The sequence below is a fragment of the Salmo trutta genome, chromosome 23 (assembly GCF_901001165.1).
Source record: "Salmo trutta chromosome 23, fSalTru1.1, whole genome shotgun sequence".
Lineage (NCBI taxonomy): Eukaryota > Metazoa > Chordata > Actinopteri > Salmoniformes > Salmonidae > Salmo > Salmo trutta.
Window position 1 is genome coordinate 8978592 of NC_042979.1, and position 17203 is coordinate 8995794.

The 17203-nt window shown below is 42.8% G+C and overlaps 2 protein-coding genes and 1 long non-coding RNA gene across 9 annotated transcripts; 2 read left to right on the forward strand and 1 right to left on the reverse strand.

Moving 5' to 3' along the window:
• Window positions 1–109: 109 nt before the first annotated feature.
• On the forward strand, window positions 110–4396 carry LOC115159238 (stearoyl-CoA desaturase 5). The gene is made up of 5 exons (XM_029708746.1): window positions 110–646; window positions 2078–2208; window positions 2961–3166; window positions 3359–3591; window positions 3824–4396. The coding sequence occupies exons 1-5, from the start codon at window positions 427–429 to the stop codon at window positions 4045–4047; spliced, it is 1014 nt and encodes a 337-aa protein (XP_029564606.1). The 5' UTR covers window positions 110–426; the 3' UTR covers window positions 4048–4396.
• Window positions 4397–8329: 3933 nt separating this feature from the next.
• LOC115159241 (uncharacterized) lies at window positions 8330–13905 on the reverse strand. Its single transcript, XR_003868874.1, has 2 exons — window positions 13819–13905; window positions 8330–8772 (listed from the first exon to the last, which is right to left on the reverse strand). It is a non-coding gene; the product is annotated as an uncharacterized LOC115159241 (long non-coding RNA).
• Window positions 13365–17200, forward strand: LOC115159240 (transmembrane protein 150C). 7 transcript variants are annotated; one of them, XM_029708751.1, is made up of 9 exons: window positions 13365–13668; window positions 14235–14262; window positions 14454–14535; window positions 14652–14705; window positions 14791–14823; window positions 14950–15017; window positions 15356–15483; window positions 15735–15912; window positions 16163–17200. In XM_029708751.1, exons 3-9 carry the CDS (start codon window positions 14462–14464, stop codon window positions 16369–16371), a joined length of 744 nt encoding a protein of 247 aa, XP_029564611.1. In that variant the 5' UTR covers window positions 13365–13668; window positions 14235–14262; window positions 14454–14461; the 3' UTR covers window positions 16372–17200. The 7 variants fall into 7 exon arrangements, 6 of the variants coding, with proteins under 6 accessions (XP_029564611.1, XP_029564609.1, XP_029564610.1 ...); XM_029708749.1 differs by having other exon boundaries at window positions 13365–14262; XM_029708750.1 differs by lacking the exon at window positions 14235–14262.
• Window positions 17201–17203: the final 3 nt, after the last annotated feature.

The following is a 17203-nucleotide window of genomic DNA, read 5'->3' on the forward strand; positions in this document are numbered from 1 at the left end:
CAACACCTACTTTAATCGTCTTGTGGCAAATATGCTCTTCTACAGACAGTCCCGTTGCTTGAAAACCTTTCGGTAAAAAGCTAAACTGTACAAAATAAGTTATTTTCCTGGATCATCATCCTTGCACTCAGCTGGTCCTGATTCCACGTGTTCTTACATCAGGACCACCTCAGCTGCGCCACTGCAGCTCCCGTGCGCGCCACACTAGGGCTTTCAACGCTCTCAGCCAGCGCACCTCATCCTCACTGGCATTGAGGTCAGAGCAGAGGAAGGCGAGAGATTCCGTGTGTGTGAGCTTTTACCTGGAAATGTATGCGTTTTTGCTACATAGTTTGTGACTTTATATTTTCCATTGAGGTAACTTCGTTTTAGCCTGTCGAACTGATCAGAGGCCATAATTCCCACATTGCGCATTGTGCTGTGGAGATGGTGAGTGTTCCGGACGCAGTCGAGGAGCCAATGGGACCTAAGGACTGGAGCGAGATGGCGATGGAAGCTCCGTGTCGGGCTGGAGATGAGAAGGCTGACCGGTGGCGGTCTCTGGGAATCGTATGGAGAAACGTTATCCTCATGGCCCTTCTGCACATCGGGGCGGTGTATTCCATCCTTGTTATCCCCAGAGCGAAGCCCCTTACCTGGGTCTGGTGTAAGTCTTATCTGCCGGAGATAACTTGCCGTGTGGAGGCTACCACTCATAGCGTGCTTGTGCAACTTCTGGAAATTACCATTGCAGTCGGTCGGTGCAAGCGGATGCCACTGAATACGTGATGAGATGCATGTTATATGTAGTCTACTCGACTCCCAAAGTGTATGCTATTTATGTTAAAACATTTGAGTAAACAAAGGAGATGCCAGCACTATAAATAATGTTTAATATTGCGCTTGTGAATTACACCTGTGAATTTAATTTGACCTTAAAAAAAAGGCATATTGTGTTTTTTCAATGTTATAGAGCAGAGTGGCCTGTCTTCGTCTGTAACCAACTATTTTAGAGACAGTAATTCCTCTGATTTCATAACTAGGAAGGTATTGTCATATTAGACGTTTAATGCACGTAAGCTAATATGTAGATTTTTTTAGAGTACGTATATTTTTTTGCTGTGAGAGCTTGTAGTGAGATAATTGAGATGACAATTGAACATCTTGAACAGATTGTTCCTTCAAGATGTAGTGGCGTCAAGTACGCACCATGTCAGAAACAGCAGGCATCTTGTTTTATAAGGGTTTCTAAATTAAACCTGTTTAAACGACAAAGTGTGTTGATGACCTAAAACATGAATATATATGGTAGGTAATATCCGAAACGAATTCAAAAGAATAATTTAAAATCAAGTGTTATCGTCTACCAAATGACCATGTTATAATTATTAGCTACATCATCATTTTGAGCTATTAAGATATTAATTGAGGGATAACCATAATCTGTCGTTTGTTTATTTTCTTGGAAGACGTTGATGCTGGACCATGTCCAGTCACAGCTTGTCCGGCCACGTACGGGCAGTGTCTGTGCCAATCTGGGTGTTTACCATGCCACTCTGGGCGGGTGTTTACCATGCCACTCTGGGCGGGTGTTTACCATGCCCCAGTCAGCCAGTCATCACAGTGATGCACTGTTCCTGGAATCAATTCCCCAGAGACATCAGATGGCACAGCTCTCCAAGTGGAACCCTTTTCATTAGTCTAGTCATTAATCGTTTGAACAGGGGGGGGGACACTATTTATAGCTGCACAGCCTCCGGTCTATGAGCCCTCATTATTCAAAAGCACCTTTTTTTTGTGAACTGGGTGCCAAACAGGGAGATTTGGATGAGCATAAACTCTCAGCCTGGTATCCACCTGTAACATTTACTAACCTGCTCGCCCTGCTGCTATCCTGGACCAGGCCTCTCTTGGGCAAAAGAGATTTCATCTCAGTGAGACTAACCCAGATAGATGAATGTCAAATAAAAGAGAGGAATGTGTTTTTTACAGATGAAACTGTTGTGTGCTCAGGTGTGTAACAAGAGGGTATTCACCTATATGTTTATTCATTTTTTTAATTTTTATGACTGTCGTGTCTTCTGGCGTGTTGTTGCAGCCTACGTGTGTTTCATCGTGACAGCCCTGGGGGTGACAGCAGGGGCCCATCGGCTGTGGAGCCACCGCTCCTACAGGGCCAAGCTTCCTCTCAGAGTCTTCCTCGCAGCCGCCAACTCCATGGCCTTCCAGGTTAGTTCATGTCCTCCATCTCTCTCTCTCCCTCCGAACTGTTGACATCCCCCTGAAGATATTTGTTAATTAGTTCAGGTGGGAGTCACTCGTTACTCGTTCATAAACCATAAAGCACAGGGGATGTATATACATCTTCAATATAGTATCGTATTGCTGGTCTTTCTGCCCTTTCAGACACATAAAAGTCATCTGCGTTTTTTGAAATACATTTCTAAAACAGGTAGATATTGTTTCATTTCTGTACTTCTACAAATCAAAAGCTATTTCTTCCAAAGTCTCTCTGTTGCGTCATGTCAGCATTACCTCTGAGGAAAGGACCAAAACACAACTCAACAGGCAAACTGGCAGCTATAAACCTGAGCTGAGTTTCATCCCTCTGGAACACATGACCCCATTTGATCTGAGTTTCAGGTTAATGAATCTAATTAAGTGGCTGACCGTTGTGCTCTCGGTCTCCTCCCAGGACCTGAAATATGTTACACCACTGGTTTCTAAAGCAGGGAAACAATAGCTGCTGTGGGAAGTCTCCTGGACAGAAAGAATAGTGGTGTCGTCATGACTACCCAGGTGCACTGCGAGAGACTTTTCTAGAATAACAAACTGTAGATGTCATGTCTCTCTTCCACAAATAAATCATGAATGTCCACCAGAAACTGAATGTCCTCTTTATGTAAAACTTGCCCGAATGCAGGATTCAAAATGTTCACTTCGCACATTTTCACCCATCGTTTTCCTCCTCTCTTCCCCAGAATGACATCTATGAGTGGGCGAGAGACCACCGTGTGCACCACAAGTTCTCAGAGACAGATGCAGACCCCCACAATGCAACACGAGGCTTTTTCTTCGCTCACATTGGCTGGCTGTTTGTGCGTAAACACCGCGATGTCATCGAGAAGGGAAAAAAGCTGGACGTCACTGATCTCTTGGCTGACCCCGTGGTCCAGTTCCAGAGAAGGTGGGTCCACTGCCCCATTTCACATTGACCCTTAGCTCTAGCCCTGTTTGATTGACCAGAACACAACACCCTAACTCTGTGCTTGTTTTACTGTACGTTGAATACAGATATCACAAGTTACTCTGAATAAGAGCTAAGATATACTCTCCTCTCCCCTCTCACCCCCTCTTCCTTTCTACTATTTCATCCCAGGTATTATAAGACCTCAGTCCTGATCATGTGCTTCCTGGTTCCCACTGTGGTTCCCTGGTACTTTTGGGGTGAGACACTGTGGAACTCCTACTTCCTGGCATCCATCTTGCGTTACACGGTCTCGCTCAACGTCACCTGGCTGGTGAACAGCGCCGCCCACATGTACGGGAACCGGCCGTACGACCAGAACATCAGCCCCCGCGAAAACCGCTGGGTCACCTTCGGAGCCATCGGTGAGTCTGGCTATGACCTGTTATAACTCCTATACAATGTCTTATACTGTAGTGACTGATAATGTTGCTGTATCTAGGGCCACTCTTCATTACTGATTTGACTTGTCTGATATATTGTCTGATATTGTACGATTCAGATGAATGGACTGAAATGACTGGAACTGTATGCAAAATAATACATATGACATTTGTACTTCCACTCCCCACCTATCCCCTATACACATACTCCTAGGTGAGGGTTTCCATAACTTCCACCACACTTTCCCCTTTGACTACTCTACCAGTGAGTTCGGCCTGCGCTTCAACCCCACCACCTGTTTTATCGATCTCATGTGCTGGATGGGCCTAGCCAGCAACCGCAAGAAAGCCTCCGTGGAAACAATACAGTCCAGGAAACTAAGGACAGGGGATGGGAGCTACGGAGCGGTCAACAGCACACAAGATAAAGAAGCATGAGTGGTGGTTCTCACTGAACCAAGTCGTGGTTGAGAAGTCCACGGTGAGACGTCAATATGTTCTTAGACCGCCACTGCATTATGATTTCTCATCATGTTTCGTCTGCTATATTTTGTACTTTGTTCTTTTGGATCCCCGAATTGTACATTATGTTCTGACACAAAGGTGTCGTTTTTGACTCACTGGTTAGTTAATCCAAGGTTTAGTCTGGAAACCAAGACAACCAGACACCTTTTGAAATCAGAAAATCAAATCCTAGCGTTGTTACTTACCTGTTGCATGAGCTTCCACAAGCCAGGCTCTGCAGTACATTACTATGTGGAGAAGGGTTTCTAGTGCAGGGTGACTGGTGGGGAGACATTATAAAAGATGACTCCTGCATTCAGGATACACATGCTGTTTATTGTCAACGTTTTTGGTTGTCGCGTCTTGAAAAAGGTCACAGACCGAAACGTGGACGGTAAATGTCAGTCACGTGTAGAGGTAATGGTGTATGGGAGTTAACTTTAATATGTTTCGACATGTTTACCAGAACGGGACGTAAGGGAGAGGAGAGGTCTCTTGTTTCCTGTTCATGGTCCCTGGTGTGTTCCCTCTAGCGTGGAAACTCACGTCACCTGTACCAAGTCCCCACCCCCCTTCAATCCTTCATCACATCGAGATGACCTTAGGCGGTGTGAAATAGGGCCGCTGGTTGCGGGGAACGTTTATTTTATTCCCTTGCCTTACCATCAATCAGAATGTATCGCCTGTGATGTATAACTTGTCTGTTTCCCTCCACGTTCAGCTCGTCTGCGAGACACAGACATGCGGAATAAAGCAACGTCTAAGTAGACGTCTGAGAAGCAGTTAGATGACTGAGGAGGTCAGATAGATGACTGAGGAGGTCAGATAGATGACTGAGGAGGTCAGATAGATGACTGAGGAGGTCAGATAGATGACTGAGGAGGTCAGATAGATGACTGAGGAGGTCAGATAGATGACTGAGGAGGTCAGACTGAGTGGATGAATATTACTGGTCTCTGACTGATTCAGTCTTTAATGATCATAGTTCACCTCTATGCGTACAGGGAATCTAACGGACCGTGGAAGAAGTGGCGGGTAGATGTTCAATATATCAGTCAAAGCAAGGCCGTACTGCATCTTCCATGGCGACGAATTAGTCGTTTAAAAAACGCTCACAGGAACATTTCAGCGTTATCTACTCACTATGCTGAAAGTTCAGTCTCCATATTTACACCACACCACTACTCTCAGGTATACAACAGAAGTCTGTCGCTCATGATGTACTTCGTAGTGGGAGCGATTCAGATTTGAATTCAATACAAGACAGAACATGAGAAAAAGACATGAGGTACGAGAGCATGTACTGAACTTTGATCTATCCCTTTGATGAATTGATGATCTATCTATTTGATCTATCCCTTTGATGAATTGATGATCTATCTATTTGACCTATCCCTTTGATGAATTGATGATCTATCTATTTGATCTATCCCTTTGATGAATTGATGATCTATCTATTTGATCTATCCCTTTGATGAATTGATGATCTATCTATTTGATCTATCCCTTTGATGAATTGATGATCTATCTATTTGATCTATCCCTTTGATGAATTGATGATCTATCTATTTGATCTATCCCTTTGATGAATTGATGATCTATCTATTTGACCTATCCCTTTGATGAATTGATGATCTATCTATTTGATCTATCCCTTTGATGAATTGATGATCTATCTATTTGATCTATCCCTTTGATGAATTGATGATCTATCTATTTGATCTATCCCTTTGATGAATTGATGATCTATCTATTTGATCTATCCCTTTGATGAATTGATGATCTATCTATTTGATCTATCCCTTTGATGAATTGATGATCTATCTATTTGATCTATCCCTTTGATGAATTGATGATCTATCTATTTGATCTATCCCTTTGATGAATTGATGATCTATCTATTTGATCTATCCCTTTGATGAATTGATGATCTATCTATTTGATCTATCCCTTTGATGAATTGATGATCTATCTGTTTGATCTATCCCTTTGATGAATTGATGATCTATCTATTTGATCTATCCCTTTGATGAATTGATTCCACTCTATTATTATGTTATGAGAGATAACATTACCATAGGACTTTTATTACTACTTTATTACTACTGTGTTGAGAGATGAGCTTGTCTGTTATATGCCTGTGTTCTCCTCCCCCAGTGACTGTATTTGTTTGTATTCTGTACCTGTCTTGTGTGGGTTTTATACTGTGTCGATATCAATAGCCTATATATTTCTGGTTTAGTTGTTTAGTTCTTATTGGACACACACATACACACATACAGTTGTGTTTAGCTAACCTTGTAGGGACACACAATTGATTCCCATTCAAAATCCTATTTTCTCTAACCCCTAACTCTAAACTGAACCCTAAATCTAACCCTTACCCTAACCTTAACCCGAAAACCTAACCTTAAACCTTTAACCCTAAACCCCTAGAAATAACCTTTTTCCTTATGGGGACTAACAAAATGTTGGTCAATTATTTTCTTAGTTTACCATTCTTGTGGGGACCCCTGGTTACTTACACACACACACACACACACACACACACACACACAGTCTTATATAACTAACCTTGTGGAGACACACAATTCAGCTCCATTCAAAATCATATTTTCCCTAAACCCCTAACTTTACCATAATCCCAAAACCTAGCCCTAAACCTAGCTCCTAACACTAATTCTAAACTTAACCCTAAACCCTCTAGAAATAGCATTTGACCTTGTGGGGACTAATAAAATATCACCAGTTGGTCAAATGTGAATTAGTTTACTATTCTTGTGGGGACCAGATAAGTAAACACGTCCAGAGGACGGTGGAGTTTCCTTTGTAAATGACTGAATCCGGCTGAGAGGATACATATGATTAAACTGATGTGTGGGTAACTGAATGTCTATAGTGTATCATCGTGCCATTATTATAGCTAAGAGAAATGATTTAATGCAGATGCTTTATGTGTGTGTTTGTTGACTTTGTGCCATGCATTGGAGAGGGCTTTTTCAATAACCAACTATAGTATAGGGGAGAGTGGGGTAAGTTGAGCCATTTTTGACATTCAGCATCACTCCATCAAGGGAAATATAGTATTGTTTCTAACAAAGATACCTATATACACTGAGTGTACAAAACATTATGAACACCTGCTCTTTCCATGACATAGACTGACCAGGTGAATCCGGGTGAAAGATATGATCCCTAATTCATGTCACTTGTTAAATCCACTTCAATCAGTGTAGATGAAGGGGAGGAGACGTGTTAAAGAAGGATTTTAAGCCTTGAGACATTTGAGACATGGATTATGTATGTGTGCCATTCAGAAAAATGTAAGTGCCTTTGAACAGGGTTTGGTTGTAGGTGCCAGGCGCACAGGTTTGTGTCAAGAACTGCAACACTGCAGGGTTTTTCATGCTCAACAGTTCACCGTGTGTATCAAGAAAGGTCCACCACCCAAAGGACATCAAGCCAACTTGACACAACTGGGGAAGTACTGGAGTCAACATGAGCCTGCATCTCTGTGGAACGCTTCGACACCTTGTAGTGTCCATGCCCTAACGAATTGAGGCTGTTCTGAGGGCAAAAGTGGGGGTAAGGATATTGTGTATCCTTGGAAAAATAAGAATTCATTTTAAACAGTTTTGAAAGCAAAGCTTGTCCAAAAAAAAAGTGGTATCTTGACACAACCTACCCTGGGTATGAGGTAAGTTGAGCCGCGGGACAGGGTAAATTAAGCCGTCTACAAACTTCTGTAATGAATGAAATATGACCACTACCTTTTTAAAACCATTGTCTTTTAATCATTTTAAGCAGATTTGAACACAGGCTTAACACTTAACAAACACTTTGTACTTAAAAAAAATAAACACTTAACATCAGGCCAGGCTCTGTTGTTACCTCATATCCCAGTGATAATGTCTTGCGTTACGCCTGGGAACAAAACATTTCAATTGGCTCAACTAGCCATTGGCTCAACTTACCCCATAGCCATTGGCTCAATTTACCCCATAGCCATTAGCTCAATTTACTCCAAGGCAAACATTTTCATGCTGGTTTAGGACCTCATATTGAAGCTTATAGAGACCCTAACTGATGTATAGAACAATCTTTAAATGATCTACTTTGCTTTAGATACACGCATAATTAAACCTCTAACACAATAAATTCATTTGACCTGGTGAAAATGTGTTTTTTGGACCTAACTTGCTCACCACTTTTTCCATTTGGTTTCTTCCTTCAGACTTCATGAAACGATGACCTCTTCCTAAACATTGGGTCCAATGATACATTTTGTGTATGGTTTTCGAGAACTTTAACGCAAATCTCCCCCGTGTTTATGTTTATTGTCTGGAAAAGCAGCTGATGTCCCTCCCAAGTCCTCTGAGGATGGAGGAAAGTTTGTGTGCATTTTCTTTTTCATTTCAAGTACAGAAGATATATTATGGTTTTACTCTATAGCCATTGGCAACAGGCCAACATAACACGATTCCATTATAATAGCCTAGTATGCATTAGCATAATTTAATACAGCAGAAACCCACATACTTGGGAGACGCACCACAGCAGAGCAGCTCCAAGTGGCCTGCTCTCACGTCACACAGGCTATAGTGTAGGATAGGGCAGCTTGCGTGCTGGAAACAAGAGGCGTACTGCCATTACTCTTTCCTACGGAGCATGGAAAAGATGTGTCACGGGGTTAAGGTGTCAATGCATTACGTTCAATGGGAAAAGACGTGTCACGGGGTTAAGGTGTCAATACATTGCATTCAATGGGAAAAGATGTGTCACGGGGTTGACGCGTCAATACATTGCATTCAGTGGGATTGTCACAAGGATGATGCTTATGTCAATCCATTCCAGTCAATGGGAATAGATGAGTGTCAACCAGTTGACGCTTATGTCAATATATTGCGTTCAATGGGAAAAGGTGTTGTCACAGGTTTGATGCGTATGTCAATACATTGCATTCAATGGGAAAAGATGAGTGTGACAGGGTTGACATATGTCAATACATTTATATTCAATGGGAAGAGTGCCACAAGGATGATGCTTATGTCAATCCATTCCAGTCAATGGGAAAAGACGAGTGTCAACAAATTGATGCTTATGTCAATAAATTCCAGTCAATGGGAAAATATGAAAAGATGACTCAGACAGACATGTCTCTCTCTCGCTCTATTCTCTAATCCCCCTCTACCTCCCTTCTCTCTCCTCTTTACCTCCCTCCCCCTTCTTGTACCACCTATCTTTCCCTGCTTCTCTGTTTTTCTTTCTCTCTTTGTCTCTCTCTTCCATCTCTCTTTCTCTCTCCTATCTCTTTTTCCCCTCCCTCCCTCCTCCCCCTCCCTCCTTGACCCTTTCCATCTTCCCTCTCATCTCTCTCTCCCTACTCTGTCAATTGACTCTCGCTCCCCTCCCTCCTCTCTCTCCCCTCCCTCCTTCACCCTCTCCATTTCTCTCCCCTCTCCCCCTCTCCATTTCTCTCCCCCCTCACTCTCCCCCTTCTCTCTCTCCCTCCTCCCCCCTCTATTATCTCTCCCTCCTTCATTCCATCGCTGCACCTCTTCTCATCTCTCTCTCCATCTCCCTCCTCTCTCTCCCACCTCCAGACAGGACATTGACGCATAAGTCAATACATTGCAATTAAGGCAAAAAGGTTGGTGATACAGCTTCAATTGATAAATTGGTGAAAAACTCAGACAGACAGAGACCGACAGGCAGACAGATCGGTAGACAGAAAGACAGGCAGGCAAAGGCTGACAGATACACAGACAGACAGAAATGCAGGCAGACAGACGGGCAGACAGGCAGACCGAAATAAAGACTGACTCGAAACTGCAAACTGTCTGTGTCTATCTAAACTAATGTGAACAATATCCTCTTCAGAATTCATTCTAAGAAGGCTCTTAGCTTCCAGAACTGCAAGACCATTGTGTCCAATGGAGGTGAAAAATGCTATTGGGTTGATTGACTTCAAATTCCATATGCCAGGTCATGACGGTACCCTGGTCACAAATATGTCAAATTTGAGAAGATTCAACCGCTTCAAGTCTTTACGTTAAGAATTGACTGTCCTACAGAGGACAGAAGACAGTGTTTTTGTGAAACTTCAGGGAGAGTTTAAAGCACTATGTTGAGGATGAATTAAGCCATTTCCTGTTGCCACGGTAAGCTGCGCCTCAACACAGGGCATCCCTATAAAGTCGCAATGAGTTGTGCGGAAGGACGGTTAGCTAGCGCAATTGCAGACCACGGGTGCGTCATGGTTATGAGGGCTGTAGGAAATGCTTTCCTCTATGGAAGAAAGGCCTTGTTCTCTTGGGAACAACGTTTTCACTGTTGAAGAGTTCATTTCACATGGTCAGGCTTGCAAAAATATACATCCCACACTCATGGCTTAAAAAATAAGACAACGGTACCATGTCAGATATAGAGTTGAAATGTATTCAATTATGAGTTTTCATCCCAATATTACACAGAAGACTGAAATATAACAAAACCGTTCAACATAGAAACACAGGATTTTCATCAGTCTTTATTCATTATGAAAAATATGAATAACATTCCACCCATGAAGCCAAAGAGGGCGCTTTTGGTCATTGACTGCAGGAAAGGGCTACATAGGGTTATGTATAGGGTTAGTGGACAAGAAGTTATGTCTAGGGCTAGGGTTGAGACAAAATGTAGAGATGAGGCAAATGTTTAGGGTTAGGGTTGAAGCATAAGGTTTGAGCAAGTAGTAGATATGAAGCTAGGTTTAGGGTTGATGTAAACTAAAGTAGCAGGCGTTAAATAAATGCCTGAGCGAGGTTGAATATAGGGGAAACGGAATCTAGGTTGAATATAGGGGAAAAGGAAGCTAGGTTGAATATACTACATCCCTGAAAACTGTCTGCCTGTCTATCTGTCGGTGTCTGTCTGTCTGCCTGTTGGTCGGTTGATCTGTCTGTCTGCGTCTTTCTGTCTATCTGCCTGCCTTCTGTCTGTCTGCCTGCCTATCTGTGAGTTTTTCACCAATTTATCCATTGCAGCTGTATCACCCAACTTTTTTGACTGGAATGCAATGTCTTGACTTGTGCGCGAATACCCTTGATGCATATTTATGTGTCAAATATCCTGTCTGTGGAGGTGGGAGAGAGGAGGGAGAGGGAAAGAGAGAAGAAAAGATGGGGAGGGAAAGAAGGAGAGAGAATGGAGGGGGGAGTAGGGAGAGAGAGAAGAGGGAGAGAGAAAAGGGGGAGTGAGGGGGAGAAAGGGAGAGGGTGAAGGAGGGAAGAGAAAGAAGGGAGGGGAGAGAGAGTCAACAGAGAGGTGGAAGAGGGGAGGGAGAGAGATTAGAGGAAGGGAGGGAATGAGGGAGAGGGAGAGAGATAAAAGAGAGAGAAAGGAGGAGGGCGAGAGAAAGGGGGAGAGGGTGTAAGAAGGGGAAGGGAGAGAAGAGGAGGGGGGATAAAGAGGAGGTAGAGAGAAAGAGATGGAGGGAGGCAAAGAGGAGATAGAACAAGTGTATGTAGGGATGTGTGTATTGACATAACCATCAGTTGGTTGACGCTCATCTTTTCCCATTGAATGCAATGTACTGAGATAAGTGTCAACCTTGTGACACTCTTATTTTCCCATTGAATGCAAAGTATTCATCTAAGTGTCAATAGGTTGACACTCATTTTTTCCCATTGACTGCAAATTATTGCTGAGCAATTAACCAAAATGTAGGTTATTTTTAGTAGGTGATTTTGTCAGACAGCATAGGCAGCAGCTCTATAGAGATGAGATGATGACTTGCGCAACAACTGAAATATTTGATCAAAGTAAAGTAATGTGAAAAGATGATGGTTAATGAGTGATAAGCGGTAATGGGCAGTCACTACCATCACGGGACTTTTAATAATTGTTTTATTCTGTGTTACAGCATTCAACCCACATAATGCATAGTGCATTTAATGTTTCTTTTTTAACAATTGAACCGACCTCAAAAAGCACTAATCGCTCCGTACTACTGTAAATGTATCGACATAAGCGTCTATCCTATGACACACATCTTTTCCCATTGAATGCAATGTATTGACATCACAGGATGTTGGTGGCAATTTAACTGGGGAGGACGGGCTTGTGGTAATGACTGGAGCAGAATCAGTGGAACGGTATCAAATACATCAAACACATGGTTTCCAGGTGTTTGATGCCATTCCATCTGCTCCGTTCCGGACATTGTTATGAGCCATTCTCCCCTCAGCAGCCTCCTGTGATTAACTTAAGCATCAATTGGTTGAGAGACATCTTTTCTCATTGAATGCAATGTATTGACATAAGCATTAATTGGTTGAATCATTTTCCCCCCATTGAATGCAATGTATTGATATAAGCATCAGTTGGTTGACGCTCATCTTTTCCCATTGGCACCGCAAAGCCTGCTGGAAGCATAACCAATTGACATAAGCATCAATTGGTTGAGGCCTAACTTTTTGCAAAAACGTGATGGGATGACATTTTGAAGCAGATAATGGGCTGATATGGGCTGATAACAGAGAGAGGATCACCCATGACCTGGTGCATGTTGGGGACTGCACTTTCTATCTCACTATCTTTGGATTTAGTGCTCTCTAGCACGTGTTTATCCGACGCCAACGTTTTGTCTTGGTGGTGGTCCAGATTGGCCTTGATTGCAACGTCCACTAATTTTTATATATTTTTTTGGAACCAATCATAGACGTCTATGTTTGGTTCAGATTTGTTCCGGTTTCAACGTCCCTAGACGTCCGGTCCGGACCGACTTGAATTTGGCCCAAACATAGACGTCTATAATTGATTCAGATTTGGTCCAGTCCTGACCGGCCTTGATTTGGCCCAAACATAGACGTCTATGATTGGTTCAGATTTGGTCCAATCATAGACATCTGTTTTTCATAAGTTTGGACAGCACAGTACAGGACAGTACATTACAGTTATGAAAAGTAGAGTTTAGTACAGTATAGTTCAATAAAGAAAAGTATAGTTCAGTACAGTTCAATAAAGAAAAGTAAAGTATAGTTCAGTAGAGTACAGTAGAGTATAGTACAGTATAATGTACTGTATTTTACCCTAATGTACTCTACTGAACTAAACTGTATTCTACTGAATTAAACTTTACCGTACAGTACTCTACTGAACTGTGTCGTACTGTAGCGTGCTGTTATACATTGTGAAATTTAGCCTAGACATCTATAATTCGTTCAGATTTGGTCTGGTCTGGCCAAATGTGTACTTGTTTGGGTGCGGAGCTCATTAGAATAATACCCAGCATGCTCTGCAAGTGTTTGTTTTAACATGTTGGTCATTCAGCAGACGTTTTTATCCACAGCGACTTACAGTCAGTGCATCCAAATAAGGTAGACCTCTTTTCAACTTTCATTCAGAACCAAAAATGAACCTTATTTCGACATCTGGAAAATACTTCCAAAAGACGTCTTTTCAACGTAATTTTTCTCACTGGGGACTATGACTGAAAACAAAAACTGCGTGTTTCAGTCAAATATGAAATGAGAAGACATAATATAAATCCAACAGGCGCCGGCTGACAACGAGGTATTTCATGTGTGTGGCTGACGATTAAAAAGAGAGACCGATCATATTGGGATTGGTGAAGCCAGTTAGTGAAGGTATCCTCCATTTTATAGGTTGTGGGGAACAATAAAAGAAAACACTTGTCTGGGAAATTGAACTGTTGTCACTCACCTACATGTGAAGCTGTCTCTGTTGTGGAAGCATCGTGTCAGAAATGACTGAACAGCATATTGACAAGGTGTTACATTCCAATTCCCAGCACACCAGCAATAGAATGGACAGCGTTGCATGTTAGCTACGTCGTTTTTATTCAAGGCTATGCCAGAGACAAAACACATTCACCATTTATCTCTGCCTCTAAAGATACATGCACTCTGTATGTCAGTTAATTCAAGGCTATTACAAGTGCAATTACTTATGACCGCTTTAGGAGAAGTAATTATTGTAGCAGCTAGCAGGCTATTGGAGTAGGCTACTAGCCCTAGCAGTTGAGTCCTCTCCAATGGAAGCCTACTGCGGAAGAGGTGACTGCAGTCTTACGTTGTAAAATTCAGGGAACAACGCATCATTGTGTTTTTCTTTTGTAGATCTGACTTGGTCTTGGTCTCACTATTCGTAAGTGTGGCATCTGAACAGCATTCCTGTGCTTCTATTTTGAGTTACAGTAATTCCCTCAAACACACACACATCTCAGGATAGGTTCCACCCGTTTTGCCTCAGTTGGTTCTAAAACAGTCCTACCTCCTTCATTTCCTGTCTTACCGTTGATAGACAGTGGAGATGTTTGAAACGGTCTTTGTATACAGTAGACACCATGAGGAAGTGCAGTCCTTGGACGTTTCTCCCTTCCATGTACTCTCTCTTCACAGCTGCTGGACTCTGGGTTGTGTAAGTACACATTTTGTTATCTGTTTTTTTTTAAACACGATGTTTTTGCTATCTCACACACCATTTGGCTTTACAGCTGTGTGTGACATTAACAAAATGGTCATCATTGGTTGCAGGTATTTCATAGCTGTTGAAGATGAGAAGATAACACCCCTGAGTTCAGAATACAAGTAAGGACTATTAATAACGTAGCAATATGATATTCCAGTTATCATCACGCACCAGTTTCTAAATATTACATGTATTTTTTCACAGGCGATCTGGCCCTAAATCCCCTCCATATATAAGGTACAGTACACACACCCTATACTAGTGCCAACCTTACTGGTTTCTAATCTTTACCTAGGTTTTGTGATTCCTGTCAATACAATTGTATCTCTCTCTCTCTCTCTCCATCATCCCCCTCTCTCTCAGCATTGCAGGCAATGCTCCCCCGGCCAGCTGTGTATTTAGCCAGGTCATGAACCTGGCTGCCTTCGTAGGTAAGACTGACGCATGTTCTTCTATTTATCTCCTGTATGAACATGGAAACATGGTCAACGTTGACCGCTGAACCAAAAGTAAATGGCAGGATAGAGACACTAATAGAAACAACGGGATGCACATTATAAAATGGGGAAGTGCTGTCTATTGCTTGGCATGCATTTAGTCAGTAGTTCCAATGGTAGACCATGTAGTGCTCATTACAAACAGTTGTTGAGGATGTTAGTATTGAGTTGGAACAAAAGCCTGCACATCCTGTGGGTTCCCAGGACCAGGAATGAAATGGTTAGAGACCACCAGACCAGAGATAGATCCCTTATGGGTCTTCTCCTTTCAGGGTTCATCATTGGTGTCCTCAGATACCTGCAGCTGAAGCCCCAGGTCCACAAACCCTGGCTCAACATCAGCAGTCTGGTGTCTCTGTCCCTGGCCTGCTTCGGCATGACACTGGTGGGAAACTTCCAGGTAGGAGTCACTGACCCTGTTCTAGACACTTCCCCCTATCTCCTAGACTGTCACTGGACTACTTCGTAGGAGTCTGACAACTCCTAGCCCCCACCGCCCAGACCCAAGACATTTGGGAACCACTGGTAAAATAGCCAAAAAACCTCAACCTGGTTTGCAGTGATAATAAGATGTTTGCCAGAGGTTGTAAGGTCACAGTAAACATGAAACAGATAAGAGCCATGTCTGTTTTGTCTTTGTGTCTGGTCCAGTTGTCAAATGACGAGGAGCTCCACAACATTGGGACGTCCATGACGTTTGGCCTGGGAACGTTGTTCTGCTGGGTTCAATCTGTCATCACCCTGAAAGTCAACCTTAGGAACGAGGGTCGGAGGGCAGGCATCCCTCGCTTCCTGCTGTCTGGGGCCATCACCGCCTGCATGCTGCTCTGTATCCTTCCTCTGGCTTTGGCTTGCACCAAGGACTCATTCTTGTCACTTAGCAGACGCTTTTACAAAGTCATTTACGACACAGTTAGTATAATATTATGGGTATGTTGGCTGGATACAGCTGTAGAGGTGGAAACCTTGCTTTCACTTATTCAACAGTTCGATCAGTGTTTACCTCAAAGGAGGAAGCTAGGAATTAGGCATTTTGTGTTTTGTATAGTGTTTGTTTGATCCTCAACTCCCCGGTTCAGACTTTGTCCTGATGGCGCAGCGTCTTCACATGCATGCGGCGCGAGCTCAGTGGGCGCTGGTCATGTTCTTTCTGAGCTTCCTCGCAACCTTCGCCATCGAGTTCAGACACTGCCACTTTGAGATCGTCTGCACCGACAACCGCGACCCGCCTCTCAGCCTGTCAGAAACCTTCTCAGAGGTGTCCGAGTACCAGTCGGACCAGCTATAGAGCAGCTCTGGGGGACAGAACCAGCTATAGAGCTTTGGAGTACTACAAAACAGTTAAGTTGCCTGTGGTTGTGTGTCGGGGGGAGGGGGGGGGGGTGTACAAATGAACATGAAGTCTCCAGTGGGTCTCTGTTAGTTACTGAAGAAGAGTTAGTCTCACTACGGCATGTCTGCCTGTTTGAACGTAATAACCAGTGAATGACTGTCTTACTACTACTACTGTACGTCAAGGTGATCTTTCAAAAGCAAACAAACTCTTTCCATGAGCAACTTTTGTCATCTCATCAGCTGGGATGTTCACTAAAAGATGCTAAACAATTTCATTGAAGATATATGAACATGGTTGTTTATCATGTAGCTGTGAGTTGTAGAACTCATGTCTCAGATTAAATAGTGACACCATACCTCACTGACTTTCAGATGAATGTAGGCAAGTCCTCAAAATGTGGGAGTCATCACCCTCTCCCATTTTTGATTCTACCCAACTTCCTCTACCGACATGAGGTTTTCTGCTGCGTTCGCTCTCTTTCCTGTCTACCTCTATTTTCAACCTGACTTAAGACAGACCGTTTGTGAGGAAGTCTCAGCCCCTCTGAAGATTAGTACAGTAGTATTACTTTTTAGGTCATCACCCAGGTACAATGATGCCATTCTGAACCATATCACTGTTGCTCCCATTAAACACAAGTCATGGGAATCTTTTTCAGTGTTCTCTCCATTGCATGTGATTTAGTACAACAATTGGCTTTGTCATTCGAGCATAACTGACACATGCATCTCAGTGTTGTACTGCTGTTTGTTAGAACATTAAATGATTTTTTACAATAAAACAT